This window comes from Leptidea sinapis, chromosome Z, assembly GCF_905404315.1.
Source record: "Leptidea sinapis chromosome Z, ilLepSina1.1, whole genome shotgun sequence".
Taxonomy (NCBI): domain Eukaryota; kingdom Metazoa; phylum Arthropoda; class Insecta; order Lepidoptera; family Pieridae; genus Leptidea; species Leptidea sinapis.
In genome coordinates, this window is record NC_066312.1 from 18,251,687 (window position 1) to 18,271,363 (window position 19,677).

General features: G+C 33.6%; 1 protein-coding gene across 1 annotated transcript; it reads left to right on the forward strand.

The window, feature by feature from the left end:
* The first annotated feature begins 1,722 nt into the window (after positions 1-1,722).
* Positions 1,723-15,935, forward strand: LOC126978448 (ras-related and estrogen-regulated growth inhibitor). The gene is made up of 5 exons (XM_050827244.1): positions 1,723-1,962; positions 10,654-10,710; positions 12,293-12,366; positions 13,184-13,360; positions 13,910-15,935. The coding sequence occupies exons 1-5, from the start codon at positions 1,875-1,877 to the stop codon at positions 14,141-14,143; spliced, it is 630 nt and encodes a 209-aa protein (XP_050683201.1). The 5' UTR covers positions 1,723-1,874; the 3' UTR covers positions 14,144-15,935.
* The last annotated feature ends 3,742 nt before the right edge of the window (positions 15,936-19,677 follow it).

A 19,677-nucleotide genomic window follows, 5' to 3' on the forward strand; every position in this document is an offset into this window, starting at 1 on the left:
TATTTCCTCTACTCCATGATGTGATGAGGTTTTTCTTCTACTCCACCTCGACTCAATCTTATCAGTGGAATCTCAATATATGCCAAATACTTAATTATTAAAATTTATTTAAAAATTAACGCTTATTTAGTTTATCTGAAACTTACACATATATGTGTACCTAAGAGACAATTAGAACTATAAATTTTAATTCATAGTAGTCTCTCTTGTACAGAATTACCATAACCATATTACAACATTTTGCTTACTTACACCCTTATCGCATGATCCATGGAAAAGAGCAATACTTGAACACAATTTATAAAGATAAAATTTATTTCGATAAAATTATATCGATATGTACATACATGCACTTGTTGATTAGCAATATATTTTTATTGTTTTCATTAATTATTCTAACATAAGTCACATCGATTAAACGTAAATGTAAATGAACCATACGTCGTATTATTATGGATCGTTTTTAATTGTATATTTTGCACAACACAAAAAATATTAATTGTATTTAAATCGAAAAATTATGATTACCGATGATAGGAAATCCCTCCGTTCGACACATTTTTATTGCGGCTATGTTTTCTACAGTCAAAAATGGCAAAATAAGGCATATCTGTATTATTTTAAAAGATAATTATGCTTCACTTGATATCAAACGACTGGTCTCACTTAAGCCTCGAGTAGGTACATTTGTACACAATAGTGGCGACAGGTTAACGCCCACATGGCACTTCTACTAGTTTTTTCTGTTACGTGACATTAACTATGGTATTTTGACAACTGTCAATCGATTTTAGTGCAGTGCAAAAGTGCCCTTTAATCCTGTTTATTGAACTATGTTATATTGCGGAAACCTTTAATTACGTAAATGTTATTAAAGGACCACTAGCGATAATAATTCAATACACTAAACCCTATATCCTTTAATATACTGTATAACATTTTATGATAATCGGTTTAGTAGTGCAGGGCGTAAAGCGTAACAGACAAGACTCAAATTCGTTTCTCTAATATTAAGCATGACGTTAACGTTAACTGGCATGCAGCATTCTATTTTTTAGACTCTTAGGTACATGTGGACAAGGCCTAATGTGACCGTAGTCACTTGCAAAAGCTAGTATACGTAGTATAATATTCATGTATTTTGGTTTTATTATGGTATTTGTACCAATTATTCCTTGTTCATTAAATGTTCTATAACATTACAATTCGGGATTTGTTGCTCCTTGTCAGTCTTTTCGAGCATTAAGTGTTCGGAAGCATATTCTAATAATTATTACATTATAACACATAATCCGGACCGGACGAATTTTTGGCTTCTGGAGCTCATCTTATAGTGATAGACTCGATAGATATTGATTCAATTAGCCTATGGAACGTATCGTTGTATATTAAAAATTACTCTGCTCTAAAATTGAGGTTGTATCTCGTTCCGTGCCGACGTTACACTAGCATTTCACGTTTATTTCAAGGGAACTTCCTGAAATTCCCACTCATCTGAGGTGATTAACAAGAATGCGAGACGAAATATATTTATAGTTTAAACAATAACGATGAGAGACATGTTGCTAACAAGTTCATATACTTGAAGTCAAGATCCCGAAGCAACGCAGACGCGGTCGCGACGTTGGCTAATCGCCATGGACACGTGGCGAAAGGCGTCAGGAAGCCCTCGACGTAAACATACCTATTTGCACAACTGATCTTGGCCAGATCTTGACCCATTAACATGGCACACGATGTCAGAGCTGTGTCGCTTTATGTATTTTTAGCTGACAGGCGGGAGCGGGGTTGCTCGTGTCCAGCGATATGAGTTTACCGGCGTACGCGGAGCATTCGTTGGGTTTGCCGCGCGTCAATACCATGTTTATGAGAAAATGACAACGCGAGGAATTAGGCGGAAGAAGTCATCGCTATCCGAAGTTAAAGTTGCTGTGATTGGGGCACCATCCGTCGGAAAAAGTGGTATGTGTGTGAACTTGTGTTGCAGTGTGCGGTTATATTGACACCCTAGCAATTTGTGCAGAAATAATTTGAGAACCTACAAATAATATCGGAATTATTTTAACCGTTGCTACTTTTTGCCTTCGAGGTCCGTAGATGACAGCGTGTTGAACGCTTCAAGGTAAATCTGCTTAAGCTTTCAAACGAAACCAATGCTAAATTATAAATATAAAACGAAATTCTGACTCAACTGCCCCAAAATCGAACCAGAACGCAGCAAAGATAATTAATATACTTAGTAAGCTTTACAAAATTTTCAATTTGTTTAAAATATTGATGACTTTGAGAGAGAGAGAGAGAGAGACGAAGAGAAGAAGCTGTGTAATAAATTATTCTTTAAAATATTAAAGTCTATCTATCCAAATGTGTTCTTTTCATAATGAATTGATTCGAGCCTATTCTCGACAATTTGCTCTGCTGTATTACTTATTTGCATTGGCGAATGATTTATAACGATACTAAAGAAAAATAGTAAATAACCACGGAAAGTATAAAACCACTTGATACTAAATTAATATTTGATTGGATAAAAACATAGTTATGCTATATTTGAACAGCAAAATTAAAAGTTAAATCAGCTTTTAATGATTAAACCTTATAACATGCTAACATTTCGTTAATACAGTACCTATCAATATGCAGCGCATTTTGTAATGTTTTATTATAGGTTATAAAAGAAAGGAAATATTTCAAAAGTTATATAGTTTCAAATGTTTTTCCTCCTAAGTAAAGCGTCCTCCATTTCTTCCAGCCTGTTCTGCCTCCGGTGACTACTGTAGATTTTTCCACTATGATAACTAAATATGTCTTAGTATTATCTTTTCCATCTAAGATCATTGCGGCGTTTCTAATGTATCAAGACCAGTCTGTTTTTATTTATCTTCCGTCTTTGACTCTTAGAATAGGCCTAGCCCATTTCCATTTTAATTTAAGAGTTTGTTTTCTTTCCCATGGATACTAAACTGCTTGAGTCCTCTCAAGCCATGAGAAGACTAAACAGAAAGCAAGTCTCATTAGAATAAGGCCTGGTGGATGGCCTCCAAAACCCAAATCGTTTAACTAAACTCTACGGAACTGATTATAGTCGTTATCGACTGATGGCAGTTAAATAAAAGAGGAAGAAAAAAAGAGTTTAAGTACATCAATTTTTTTTCTCTCCCTGTTTCTGTCTTATATTTTTTATCTCTATCTCTTATTTAACCAGACAGAGGATTCTTTGGAGAGGACGCTGCTAGATGTGAAGTAGAATTATGCAATTTTTGTGTTCCGGTTGAAATGGCGCCATAAATAGTGAAATTATTATGGCGCCATAAATATTATGTTAATATACCACACAATATAGAACGTAACTGCAGCTGTAAAGTTTGGTTTTTTCTGTTTTTTTTTTTTATTTATTTATCATATTACATATACCGATATAAAACTAGGTCAAATTAGCATCTTAAAGAACCACAAAGGTTAACAACCAATGCTAATAACACTTAATAATACGTCACAACTCAACAACACTTAAAACACTTAGGTACTATCAGCAGGGCTACACTTGAAACAAAGTCAAATTTGAAGCGAATACGATTTTGATGTCGTTACTTGGTCTTGCTCATCACTTAATTTATTCTCAAAAAAACTCTCAGTTTTAATTTCTTGAAGCTTCTTGTGTCTCTGACAGACTATAAGCTTATTCTTTAGGTTAATGTTAGGCCAGTTTAAAAGTGCACCACGGAGCTGTTACATACATTAAATAATGATTGGTCAGAAATCTCATATTATAATTAATTTGCAAAATAATCTCTATTTCACGAATTATTCAATTTATAAAATCTACAAAACGTATGTATTTACTTTCGTATGTATTAACGTAAAATGCTATTCTATTTATCTACAGTTACACAAAAATAACTCCAAAAAAATTATCATGCATGCCAATCCTGTACATTTACAGAAACAAAGATGAAATGATAAAATAAATATATTAAATTAACTCAATTAACCTCAACATAATATATTCAACATACTTCATTGACTTCAGTTAACAAATATTTATTACTTTGGTATATGCAAAATTAATGTATGTTTTATTAGATATCCACAGATTTTATAATCAATCACTACCGTATGGAATATGATTCTGAACTTTTGAATAGTTCATGGAAGCATTAGTGAAGCTTAGAGAATCAGATACTTCACAAAATGTATATCGTAGGTACTATCGTTATTTAAATGTCCATTTTGAAAATTATGTAAAAACAGTCTACGTTTAGGGTACTGCTGCTGTTAGACATGTTATCTATTTTTAAACCTTTTGTTACAAGTTTATCCGAATTTAAAAATTGCAAAAATTTGTTAGACCTCGGTAGGTACATATCTACTTTAATATTTTTTAATTTGATCGGTCAAAAATATTCAAGTTAAGATTATTATATTATTTGTACGATTTATCAAAATGTATATTTGCTCATTTATTCAGGAATCTCGTATTCAAGGATACTATTGAGCACGGCGTAATGTAGGTGTACACATCTCTCACTTACAGACTCACTCAGGACAATAAAAAATTCACTGTTGAAATAGTTGTCAGCTTTTAGTTTAACTAATGTAATGAATTATGTTCAATCAGGTATAGACAATGAAGTCGTGAAGTAGGGATGCAGTCTGTAAAACAGATCATGCGCAATGTAAGAGTTCCGAAACCAATAGGATTCTCGGGTCTGAAACACGCTAACTTCCTTTTCTCACTACATATATAAAGCCGAATTACTACTACCTCGGGAGTCCATTAGATAGGGTACAACAGTTTGACTGTGAGCCGTGATGTCTCCTCCTCCGAATGAGTCGCTAACTCGCTACGCTATTCCTCACTAATACGATTTAACTTACGTGATTTCGCAGTTTACGCAATATTTTGAATGAGATACTCTCCTCACCATTACCGCAGTAGCTACTTTGACTCCCTTTTAGATTATTTTAATACGAGACGGTAAAAAAATAAAGATTTTGACTTTTGTCGATATTAAGCTAAATTTAATACTACATTCTTAGATTAAAATTAAACTCAAAAGTGTTGATTGCTGATAGTTTTGTGCACTCCGCTGCAAAACAGAAGGTATCTACCAAATTAATAACATCTAGATAGCTTAAAAGTCACCAATAAGTTACGTCATCAAAAAACGACTTTGAATAACATAATATAATATTGTATTCATCTCGGCCATTTAACCGCATTTTGTCACGTGCAAATTTATAGCCGTGTTTACGGTAGCGGCTGATGACACAGTAAACTTGATCAGATGTACAACTTTTTGAACTGTCGTTAACACAAATACACATATATATTGTATATAGATACGTGCTTACAGAAATTTTCTAAACTATATTTTTTTATGCTTATTGCTATTCAAATATGGTAATTGACAGAACAGATAAACTAACAGTTGGCTCTTTGAGATCTACAATTTTTTAGGTAATGATAACGACTGTTTGAATGATAATTTTCTTACTCGTTGTAAGTTATCACTTGTATTTCTGTTATATTCTTGTCAATATTTGTTAAAGACTCGCCACAACATAATCTTGTGCACGTCAGATGAATAAAGTTATAGAATCGAGATACATAGTCTGAAGTTTTGAAAGAAATTGCATAGTTCATCTAAAATTATTTTTAGCCGCGTTGAGCTATTTTTGGTAAGGAACTGTTAAGAGTTCGCGGCAAGGTTGACCAAAACATGCTATTTTTGTTTTTTTAAAAACTACCACTGACCGCTTATAGTACTAAAATCTCGCATTTGATTTTTGACAGAAATTTGAAAATTGAACCCAATTATTTCGTATCTTATTTAATAGCTATAAGCCGAGATTTGTTTTTATTATTATTACAATTAAAAAAAATGATGTAAGTATTCGGGAATAATATAGTCTAAAGCCATCGGAAATGTAATGCCGTGTAATAAATATTACAAAGTTCTATTTTTTTTTAATCAGGTAATTATTGAAATATAGATCTATGATTGATTAGATTAAACTCAGTATCCCCTTAACCTCGCAAAATTTATTTAGTAATTGCTTGATCGAAAATCGTTTCGGTGCAGTGAATCTAATTTTGGCGCCAACAATCTTATACTATAATCTCCGATACACGGCCTAAATGGGTCGAGATTGAGAAACAGTGAAAAGAAAGATGATAAACTAAAGTGGCTATATTCTTAGTTTAATTTCCAAAATATTTACTTTATTTATATGAGCATTGAATCGCTTATTATTTGGCAATTATAACCGAAATTACGATACCACTAAACAATAGCTGCACTCACAATGTTGACCTTTCCTATCCAGAAATAGCTCACGAAATGTGTGACTAGGAATCCGGCGATTTATTTCCGTCATAGTGGTTAATGTGTTAATATCGACGCGGACGTAAAGAATCAAAATAAATCTTCTAAGCCGTTGTTCCCACGCATCAACGCCCGATCTGATGTTCATCCCATAAATATTAAAACCAGCTGTAAATAAATTTAAGAATTAATGCCAATAATAATATTTTTATTAAGAATTACGTAATGAAACAATGTTACATTAAGAATTGGAAATCTATGGCAATCGCGCTGCAAACGAGATATAGATCGTATCAGTACCTATGTTTGTATTCAAACCAGACAGTAGATTATAACATAAAAAAAGTTGAAGTAAGCATTATTGTTAGTCAGATATATTATAGATTAAATAGATTTTATCTCGTAGTATTGAAGATATTGGTTTAATATGTTTGTAAACGACCGAAATTTTGAGACAAGTGTAAGTCACCTCGCTATGCTGGTGAGAACACTAGAGCCGAATCGAGCTAAAACTTGTACTTTTATCAAGAAAGTTGTTTATTACGCCGTCGGAATTTATTTTAATTAATTTTATTTTTGATTTAATTTTGATCGTAATATTACGATTGTACAAAACGCATAGCAGATATATTTTTATTTATTGATACGTGTTACACATAAACAGCAAATGAATCGTTGAGATGGATTAATATGGTAAGAGTTCACTCCAGTTTTATTTCAGTTCCCTGGTTAATTTTGCATCATATCTTTTTCTTATTAGCGGAGGAAAACAGACAGTGGCTGTCCGAGCCAAAAATATTCTAGTATAACGAGTGGTTGTGGAATGCCATATATCCTTCTACCTACTGCGGGTAGAATTTCGCATTTGGCGACGAAATTTGACTGCCAGAACCTGAACCACTCCTCTGAGCACTCTTGATACATACGCCGTAAGACAAACCTTAATATATAATATATATACCTATATTAATAGAAAAGGAGGACAAAAGAGGGTACGTGTCACCTGATGTTTAGTGATCACCACCGCCCACATTCTCTTGAGACACCAGAAGAATCACAGAAGCGTTGCCGGCTTTTAAGGGAGGTACGCGCTTGTTTTGAAGGTACCCAGGTCGTATCGTCGCGGAAACACCGCGTAAGGAAGCTCATTTCACAACTTAGTACTACGTTGAAGAACACTCTCCGATACACCATGTCCATACGCCACGCCACGTGATAGAGACATTCACAGAGCACTGGATCCCCGACAATTCGAGCAGCTATACGTTGCACGCGGTATAATGGTTCGAGCTGATACTGGGGTGCGCCTGACCAGAGATGACAGCAAATTCCGTGGTCGGACCAAGTGAAGCGCTAGAAATGGGCCGGCTTGAAGTATTGTCGCTCAGCTTCTTCAGGTCAGCGGTGATACGACAAATGGTTTTCTATTGTGGTAAACGCGCAAACTTGAGTCTTCTGGTGGTTAAATTGGAAAAGATTCAATTTACCCCATTCCGCCAGCTTCTGAAGACAGGACTCGATAGAAGACACAAGTTTCTTCCGTCGAAGATTTGCCGAGAGAGACCTGCATGGCCCGTGCATATCACACGTGCATCACCAGTGCTGTATTCTGCATAGCAATGTATGTTGGAGGTGTCTAACATACCATTGATATGAAGAAGAAACAGTGTTGGAGATAGCACCCAGTCTTGGAACACTCCAGCGTTCACAGGATTCAGGTTTGAGCAATTACCGTCGACAACGACCTGTATGCTGCGCCCAGTGAGTAAACTGGAGGTCCACTTGTATAAACTCTCTTGAAGACCAAATGATGGAAGTTTTGTGAGAAGCGCCTTGTTCCATACACAAACAAAGGCCTTCGCTATATCCAGTCTAACTGCCAGGCCTTCTCCCTTGCTTTCGATAGCCGCCGCACATCTTTGTGTTAGGTATACCAGAAGATCACTTGCCGACCGACCACGGCGAAAGCTTAACTGTCGGTCGTTAATTAACTGGTTATCTTCTAGGTATACTAAGAGGTGGCGGTTAATTATGCTCTCCATGATTAGCAGGGAGGTAATAGACCTGCAGTTTGCCGGACCCAAACTGTCTCCTTTTTTGGATCGGATGGACAAGGGCAGCTCACTTGCCATGATTCAGGGACTACGCCTTTTGAGTGCCGAAATAAACGCTTTAGCACCGGCGTTAACATACATACGGGCAAACGTTCTATGCACAATGGGAGAAATGCAATCCCGCCCGCTCGACATATGACCAATGAAAATAGAGCTCGCTGTATAATTTAATTTAATTTATAATTATAGTTTAAATAAGACTCATTGATCAGAATGATTATTTTCATCCAGTATTAAATTTAAATGTGTAAGCTACTTAAGAGCTAAATACCACTTAAATCTATTTCAGAATTGGAATTTTAACATTGTTTCTGTATCACAGTACAAATTACGTCATTATGATATACTGGAATGCTTTGATCTGCTCACAGCTAATAACTATAGACACTAAAGTATTCTTTTTTATCTTCCTGGCTTCATAATTAACTCGGCATATCAGTTTCATTCAAGCATTTTTCGAAACTTTTTAAATATAGTTCGTAATATCTCTAACACCAGATTTAGCGAACGATAGAATAATAGACGTTATTACTGTTTATTTCTAAAAATATATACGTTAGTTAGATCGTTGAATCGAGCCGAGTATTTTAAAATCATTGAGAAAATCATCAATTAAGATGGTTTTATAAATTATAAATAATATAGATTATGTTATATAGATTCTTTATAATGAGACTTTCATAGATTGGGATTACCACGAAACTAGTGCCAGAATTTGGCGAGTCAACATCTCCTGAGGATTCGAAACACGTGTCGAATTGATTGAAGACAAATATAACACCTAATTCAATAAATTTTCCAAGATTCTACTTTACATTATTTTAAGAATTATTATGATGTATATTCTTACATCTCATGATTGAAATAAATATATTTATTTGCAACAAACACAATATTTATATTAAAATAGATCAAATACATATAAAAATTTCATGTTTTTTTTATGATATAGGAGGACAAACGAGCGTACGGGTCACCTGGTGTTAAGTGATCACCGCCGCCCACAATCTCTTGCAACACCAGAGGAATCACAGGAGCGTTGCCGGCCTTTAAGGAAGGAGTATGCGCTTTTTTTGAAGGTACCCATGTCGTATCGTCGCGGAAACACCGCATAAGGAAGCTCATTCCACAGCTTTGTAGTACGTAGAAGAAAGCTCCTTGAAAACCGCACTATGGAGGACCGCCACACATCCAGATGGTGGGGATGACATCCTAACTTGTGGCGTGTCGTGCGAAGGTGGAATTCGAATGTTGGAGTATTTGTCGCAAATTGGCCACACCTGTTGATTTTTGTTGATTGATTGATTGCTGTTTGGTTTTGGAGATCTGGATAGAAATATTATTTTGTGGTTCACTAAGCAGAAAATATAACATTTTAATTTATTCGTTAATTTACTGATGAATGATATTAAAACGAAACATGACATTATACGAGATATTGAACAGGTGTCAGGAATATAATGTCTAATGATTTTAGTGACGCGAACTTCGCTGGTCTACCCACTATCATATACTATAAATACTGAAAGAATGCGTTAGTACAATAATATTTTATTTCTTTTAATGAATATCTAGGATCAAATTGAAATCTCCACTGATATTTAGTAGTAGGAGGCTTGTTTTGGACATGATGCTATGCTTGTTGGGTGCAAAAGCTGCGATTTTTTTTGCCGCCGGTGCAGTACCGCGCGAGTATTTTTTGTGTTTCCGTGGTTTAGTAGGGAGGGCTCCGTGGTAAATTACTGGGCCAATGAAACTCATATTGTGGCTCTTGTGATATGCGCAATTGCGGTGTCGGACAAATTTTTGAGTTTTTCAAGAATACTAAGCGATACTTACACTTTCTCAAAAAACGTTTGCTACCAACTCGGGGATATTACGGTATCGATATTACGGTACGTATCAGAAAGTCATCCAGCTTTTTATAAAACATATAAGTTATAATTAGAGGACACATCCATTAAAGCCTAAACACGATCGGATATGATACGGCTGAACCATCGGACGCGGTGTGATAGCGGATCATATTCCATGCTATGTCGGATTGTCCTTTCCACAAAATTATTATTACTACCGTCTGGATCCTACCGAGTACGATGCCGGATCAGTGTCCGGCCGGACCAAATCCGACTATGTGTTTAGGCTATAAAGTATCTACTGTTAATCCTAATAATGCTACTTATTATTGATTGTTTTTTTTTTAATTTCAGCTCTAACGGTGCGTTTCCTCACCAAACGATACATAGGAGAATATGATCATCAACAGGGTGAGTAAAATTTGTTTTTCAGAGCAAATTCATTTTTATGTTTAATTTAGAAAAAGCGCGATTGATTGGAATTGGAACGGGTACGCATATAACGAATTAGCATAATTCGTTATAAAGTTACTACGATAACGAAAGTAGAAACGCAAAATTGTTATTCAAACTCATCGTATCCTATCAAACGTCAAAATGCGTGACGGCAAAGAGATTCAACAAATCAATTATCATCTATTCCAGGCGTATTACCCAAAGAACATACAAAAAGAAACAAAGAAAAACTTGCATTAATACATAAAAAATATAATTATTATTATATCATTTTCCATTCTATCCATATTTTGTAAATATATTATTAGCGACTGCGATTAGAAATTCATTGTTCGAGCGATGATTCATTTTGTGATTCAAAGTGGCCAAAACGCTAGAGTGTATCCCTATAGGCGCGAGTTCGAATCCCCGCATCCAAAGTAAATTTCAGTATGTAAATTAAATTTGTGCAAAAAGACGTGTTCACTTTGAAAAATACAATATAGTCTAAAATAAGAGGAAAGACCTTAACAGCTTTAAATTATGTTTACGATTGGTTTATGTCGGTTCCTTATTGTGTAATTAATTTATATTTCCCAGGCGCCGCGTGCCAAATGATCCCGTTGTATTGTATTAGAACGTCCGAGTTATAGTAAACCAACCATTAATTTGTATTTGAATGAAATACCTCGCCGAGTATTGTAATGAAAGCTAGTTTTTCAGAAATAGTATTTAATATTACATTTTAGAGTTAATATTATAATTAAACAAGAGGCAATATGCTGTTTCCTTTTATTTATTTCAGTGGAATCAGTTTGTATAAACTTTTAGTTTTTTATAAAACCTAGGTATAGAAGAAACTCACACTCCCTTGGCAACAAAACAACCAAATATTATGGGAGTTTTTAGCCCGATTCAAACATATACAATTTTATCTTTTTAATGTATTTCCTTAACAATATTTTACTACTACCGAGCCACATTATCTCTGGACCTTACGTCGATGACGTCACGTCGTCGCTTTGTTACGGTGTGCAAAAAAAGCATCACTAAAATATTATTATAATTAAAACAACGTTTATTTTTTCAGTATTATAGGTTGATGTAAAAGGTGTTGTGTTGTAATGCTGATTAATTTTATTATAATGATGAAAAATCAATGAAATTATCTGGGGTTAAGTAAAAAAAGTACTTATTAATTTTTCCGGCGGTAGGTACGGGTATAGCGATACAGAACAATAGAAAGTACAGAACTATTAACTACAAATCTCAAAACGTTACAATGAAAACTTCAAAAACAAAACAGAGAATATCACAACATGTACCTAACGGTAATGAAACTATCAACTGTACTGATGCAACAGGACGAACGCGAGGGAGTGACATTGGAACGGGAGGGGGCTTCATGTTCCAGCGAGATGCAGAGATAATGTGGCGGTGTAGTAGTTATTCACAACAAAACAATAATTATAACAAAATTTATAATACTTAATTAGATTCCATGAAGTTAAAACTATTTTTGTATCATTAAACTAAACTTTTAATTAATATTTTACAGAAAGCAAATACAAACACGAAACACTTCTGGATGGAGAACCAATTTTGTTTGAAATACTCGACACTTGTCCAAAGGTTAGATAATATTTTATTAATTATTTTATTCTTCTCTTATATTACTAAATACAAACTCTCTATTCTCATGAAAATAATCGTATATGACATAGTTTAGCATACATGTATCTGAAGCTGACTAAATACTGAATCCAAATCAGATACTATATTTCTACAAATAACAATTTATTAGTATACATAATTTACTCGTAGTTGAGGTTAACTTTTTAAGCCTATTGTAAAATATAATATGCCTTTTATTATATTTATGCCATTTTAGCTGAAAATCGGCGTGGATAAGAATTAAATCGGTTGTTGTTGTTCTCAAATATATAGAGATATTGGTTACTTACTTTGCCAAAACATTAAAAAAAACGATCGCTTACAAATTTGTGTCAATCGCTGAGGTACCAATACCGTAGATGTCAATATCAGTAGCTATGTTGCCTGCAAATATTATCGATATCAGTTAAGACGTTTAGGAGTCCATAGAGTTTAGGAGAACATATCGACATTGGTTTATGTATAATATTGATAACTAGCAACCTTGCCAAACATCAAACAATATATTTTGTGCTATTAATACGCCCAAGTCGAATTTTCCAACGCTGCCGAACATATTTGCTCTATTTTTGACGGAATAGAATCTAAATTCAATTTACAATATTTTTTTAACAATACTTTGGTACCGTCCTGTAGTAATAAAATACCGTCCTATTTAAACGCCGCCGACGCATCTATACCCCTGATGTTCCGTATGTCCGTGGCCGGTTGCCTCACCATTTTCTTCACGAGAGCCTCTTGCCTATTATATAAAAAAAATACACTTTTTTTACAGAGTTTGGATGAATTACCTGGCAACGAAATAGCCCAGTGGGCTGACGGCTTATTTCTTGTGTACTCGATCACGGATCGGGCATCATTCAACTATGTCAGAAGAGCGAAACAAAATCTTCAGCCCGATGTACCCTTGGCATTGGTGGGCAATAAGTCAGATATGGTGCATTTACGACAAGTACGTATTATTAATTAGTATTATTGTAGGTATTTTTATTATCTAAACTTCCCCCCTTCCCCCTTGGTGAGATATCATCAGATTTTCACGCACAAGATGATGTAAGATCAGATTATAGAGATGAAAAAACAAAAACACAACTTGTTCTAATACCTATAATCAAGACTATAAAATACTAGTATTTGTGAATATTACTATAATTTGAATCCACAATAAATTATTTTTTGAATATTAAACAAAATTTAAGAAAAGATTTATTCTTATTCTGTCCATGGCCGTGCACATTTTACACCGTTTTCTTTTCTGCTAGAAAAATAATTATGTGATATTTGACCCACCTAATTAAGATTTGGAAAGAATTAGCTTTTTTTTCTCCTCATTCTTATTCTGCTTGTTCCCCTACCCTTAGAACACCTCACGTAATTGATGAACGCCCTCGAATGATAATAATTGGTGCCATAGAACAATTAAATAAATAATGAATATTTTAGTTGTGCTTACTCGAACATTATTCACCGCATTTATAAAATTAATAATGTTAATTTATAGGTAAGTCTAGAAGAAGGCGAAATTCTTGCAAAAGACTTTGAATGTAGCTTCGCGGAAGTAGCAGCAGCTGAACAAGTGAATCAAGTTGGTGAAGTGTTTCACGAGCTTTGTCGTGAAGTGCTCACACACAGGCGACGAGCAAAACACAGCCTTTTGGACAGAATGCTAGGATCCAAAACTGCATACAGGGTATATTGTCGGGGGAAAAGTGATAGCGCATTACCCAAAGATTAACAGGACATTTACACGACGAGTAGTCAATATAATTAATTTGTTTATATAAAAGAACGTTATTAAATATTGTAATGGATTTGAGATATTGATTATGACGTTGAATGATTGAGTCCACAGCCTGTGAAGTATAATAGAAAAAAAAAACAAACTAACTGTTAATATAATATCTAGGGAACTTTTAGCGATTCAAGCGAAGCCAAGGACCTTAATATTAGTGAATTCGCACTTTCGTTCGAGAGATAGTATTTTTAATTACCTAAAATTAAATTAAATTTATCACAATTTCTAGATTTATTTTTCAAATAATTTGCATAAATCAATTTTAAAAATTGTACTACCTCTTAGTATCGAAGAAGTTTATCGAAGTCTATTTGACATCTCACAGTGTCGATAAATTCTAACTGGACTTTATTATTTTCTCCAATACTTTGAATATCCAATAACAAAACAAAAATATAAAATGCAAAAGAAGCTTCATATACGTTTTTAAAAATAAATTTTCATACAAATTTCGAAATAAATGACAAAAATTTAGAAATAAAAGTTGGAGACCCTTTTCGAGCAAGTGTAAAATAAAATAAATTAACTTCGGCTTCTAATGACGAGTGAGATGAAACTATTAAATTTTTGTATTTAAATTAATTATTAGTATAATTTTGTTTGTAAAACCATGTTAGTAAGCAAATGCTTGATTCGATGATTTAATAATATCTAACTTAAGCAAGAATTACGTTGACATAAACCTAATTTAATATACAAGATGAAGAATAATAGGAGTTTGTATATTTTTAGTGCGTCCGTAATTACAGGTACCTACTTGTATGATTTCTGCTACGCCAGAAATGTTCTAAATACCAATGGGTTATTATTATTATTAAAAACAATTAAGGAATATTTTGTTAATTTATGCCTATAACTTATATATAGATAGTTATTTACAATTATTTTTTATATAATTTAGTACTAAAGATTAGAGGGAGATATACAATTATTGTTAACACAGCGAAAATTTGTATAAGATAGCATAGATCATTTATACGTTTAGATAGACTGCGACAGCTGTGAAAACGTCAAAAAAATTGAAACGCATAATTAACCTCTATTTTAAGCAACGCACGCACACTAACATAAAGTGACATATACAAATCGCGAGTGTAAGACGTAGCTTGTCACGCACACTCATAATCGGTTGCCTATCAGCAACCGGCTCTATCTTAATATATATAAATCTCGTGTCACAATGTTTGTCCTCAATGGACTCCTAAACTAATGAACGGATTTCAATGGGGATTACTTCATGGAGTGCAGTTTAGTCCAACTTAAGAGATAGGATAGTTTTTATTTCGATTTGGGACCCTTAATTATTTTTATTTCCAATATTTGTTTTGTTTGGACATATTTTCTGTGAGAGTATTTTTGACGCGCGGTTTGACAGTTCAGTTTGCTGTGAAACAATTTCATTATAACAACAAGGAGCATATTATTATGTCACAACGAAAAATTATTGACAAAACAAAAACGGTATTTTATTTATTATGTACAGAACAACGTCTGTCTGGTCAGCTAGTCTAGATGTATAAATGATCTATTAAAGATAGATAATATAAAAGATAGACTTTAATTTTGTATAATATTATTAATGGCAGTTTTTCGGACTATTAATGAGAAATGTGCATTTGAAAACAAAATATAGACAACATTTAAGATCGTATACGTAAATAATACTACAATTATATATTTAATTTTAGGGGTAATAATGCTAATAGACAATAATTAAAAAAGTACAAATACGTCCCTGTATTTTACTTCAAATTCAAACTTTTAAATTGAACAATAGAGTAGTTTGGCAATGACAACGATTTAATGAGCTGCGATTAAAAAATGACTAGCCGTCACAAAGGCAACCCCAGAGTCATGAGCACAAAAGGTAATCTGTAAAGTGGCCCCAGTATACCCCAAATTTCAATAAAAGCGCCTCCCCTTCGCAACGGGATCCGATCCCCCACTGGCCAATGAGATCGCTGCATAGATTTAAATCACTAGTTGTCATTATTTTCTGATTTAAAGATGGCACCGCGATGTCATTGTCTGTTTATAGCTTTGTTAGGCTGTGATTATTATTATTCTATAGAATGAATTGAAATGACCCCTCGATCCCCTTACTATCAAAATATAAGTGAAATATAATATGTATGCACATATATATTTTTCAAAGTTATTCATAATTTACTATTACATTTTATATGGAGTGGGAGGCTCCTTTGCACAGGATGCCGGCTAGATTATGGGTACCACAATGGCGCCTATTTCTGCCGTGAACCAGTAATGTGTAAGCATTACTGTGTATCGGTCTGAAGGGTGCCGTAGCTAGTGAAATTACGGTGCAAATGAGACTTAAAATCTTATGTCTCAAGGTGACGAGCGCATTTGTAGTGCCAATCAGAATTTTTGGGGTTTTTCAAGAATCCTGAGCGGCACTGCATTGTAAGGGGCAGGGCGTATCAATTACCATCAGCTGAACGTCCTGCTCGTCTTGGCCCTTATTTTCGTAAAAAAAAATAACAATAGAAGAGGCGAACGGGCAAGAGGCTCACTGGATAGGAAATAGTGAGGCAACCGCTTATGGACATTCGCAACACATGGGGTAAAACAAATATTTTTATACAAAATAGGATGTGATATCACCCATTCCAAAAAGAATGCCTCAGACAAGAAGAACGGGCGCAACAAACCCAACTCAACTTTTTTTCATAAAAAAGGTCGCTCCATTCCCAATCTGCGTAATGAATAAGAAAGTCTGTATTAATGTTATAGTAACCTTTACCAGACACACTATTTATAACAGTCCTTTTTGACTCTCGTAATATGTAATTTGGAATTCAGAGTATTGCCAAGAAATATAGCAGATTCCACCAGTTTTATCACCTCTCCGTTTAAAAAAACACTTGCATTTATATTGCTGACATTTGGTACGGTTAGTTTTATATATTTCATTTCCTTGCTATTTTACATTTAGTTATTAGCGCTAAACCAGTACAGTATATCAGATAGAATATGCTTCATCATACATAACTTGGTTTCTTTTCACTTTAAATATCAGTGAAGAGTCATCCGCATACAATACTATCTTATGTTTTTTTCTATAAGGTTAGATGGATCATCAGATATATAGATAAGGAAGAGGAACGGTCCAGGAATAGACCCTTGTGGTACCAGGAGATCTCCTGCCATTCCTGTCGATCTTCTGAATTCTATTGTTTAGATATGAAATTCCTAACAAAAAGACGTGGTTGTAGTATGTCGATATTGGTATAGACGGTTGCTGCGGGTGGAATTTCGAATTTTTACGAAAAGTTATTTAAAAGGTTATTAAATATTAACTCTCAAAATAATTAATGCCAAAAATAGGAGATGAAAATATATTGCCAAGATTATACTTCGCGATTCTCATATTACAATTATACTACGTGACCGTGCGAATACTTCGCACGCAATAAAATATCACACCTATAAAGTTATATATGCGCGTCGTCTCAAATCAAAAATGCTATTAGTATCTTACCCTACTCAGTGATAATTCATAAAATTATTGCTTGAATATTCGTCTACGGATTGCATTTTCTTAAAATTACAAATTATTTTTTGTCTATGTCTCTTGATTTCAATAGCGGCAAACATAATCTTTAAAATGGTGTTAATTATTTGAAAATTAATTCGATAAAGAATTCTGGATATCAGGCATTACGAAACAGAACACCTTTTTAGTAATAATATATTGTAACCGTGACCATTCTCAATATACAGAAATTAGAACGCTCATCAAGCCTAGAGAAGTTTTTGATCCCAAAATCGTTATATCTTAATATATATTATATTATATCAATCATTTGTTAATTATTCAGGTACCCCTTTTAACATCGTGTTTTAATCTTTAACCTCGTAAATATTCGATAGAAGATTTCATTAGGTACAAACCTAATGAAGAAGAAGTGATTCTCGGCTACAAATACATTAATAAAAAATACCAACTGAAATTTAGTTTAATTTATTGTCGAATTAAGACTTATGTGTTATATATTTATTCTTTATCAACTCCTGGATGGATCTTGAGAAAATTTAGAGCAATTATCTGAATAGCGCAGCAGTGATCCTGTAACCACAAATATAAAATGTTTCTTTATTTCTCACGTTATGTTTGTTTGATTTGCTGTAGACAGTTATACAAAATTTGACGAGCTTATTCATGGACTTTCAGAGTCAGATCTGTTTTTTTGACAAATCTGGATGAATTATATATGCTTTCAAATGAAAAAATTAACGCATTTTTGAAGTAACAAAGTTAAATGTATAGACACGAATAATTTGGTTCCAGGACGATACGACATAAGTATCTTCAAACGGGTACGGGTTGTGTTCCAAACAGCTCTTCGGAACACGCCCCGTGATACAAACGGTAGAAGACACACATTGTAGCCACGTCTCTACGCTCAGCTCTGCGATGCAGAGAAACGAGAGATGTAATTTCCATTAATAGATACGGCAATTATTCTCTCAAAATGGATTACTTTAGAATTCTTCTTGATGTAATTTCTAATATAATAGATGCTACTACTGCTTCGGAAACAAATGGCGCTCTGAGAGAGAAGAAGAGGCGCAAGAAAATCTCTCAGCATTCTTTGTTGCGCATTTTTTAAGAAAACATATAATATTGTACTGATAAAAGATCATAATAATAATAATGTAGTAGATAATTATTACCACATACATAAACTGTTGGGGATAGGTGCCGCGTATGTTCTTAAGTATCTAGGGTTAGTTAGTTAGTTAGTTGAGTTATTGGTAAGTAATATGCCAAAAGTTTAATAAAAAAAGGTCGGGCAACGTACAATAGTTGTATGAAGTCAGTTTTTTGTATACAAAAATAATATTTTTATAACATATAAAAAGTTAATAAAAAAAAACCTAAAAAACACACTTTTGGAGAAAACTAAACTAATAGTATTACCTTTTTTAATTTTTAATAAGTATTTACTACAAATGGTATGATTAAATGACAAAAAAAAATATTTTATTGTGAATAAGTATGGCGTGCTTGATGTCACTTTTCTATAAATGTTTTATTCACAAATATTGGAAAAAGTAGTTATTTCGAAGTCTATATCTTAAAATACACCCCACGCTAGTTTATGATAAAATACATATTTTTGTTAATTAATCACACTATTCGTAGTTAATGCTTATTAAAAATTATTTTCTACTTTTTAGATTGTTTCAGGTAACCAGACAATTCACAATCTTTACAATCCCTACTTAATAATATAAATGTGAATGTAAGTTTTTTTGTTACGCTTTTACGCCGGACCTACTGAACGGATTTTGATGAAATTTGGTACAGCGATAGACTACAAAAAATACTTTATCCTGGAAAAATCCATGGATCCCGGGGCATGTATGAGAAACTGAAATTCACGTCGATGAGCTATAACTATACCAATAGTAGGTTTAGTTTGTCACAGCAATCTTCCTCGAAATAG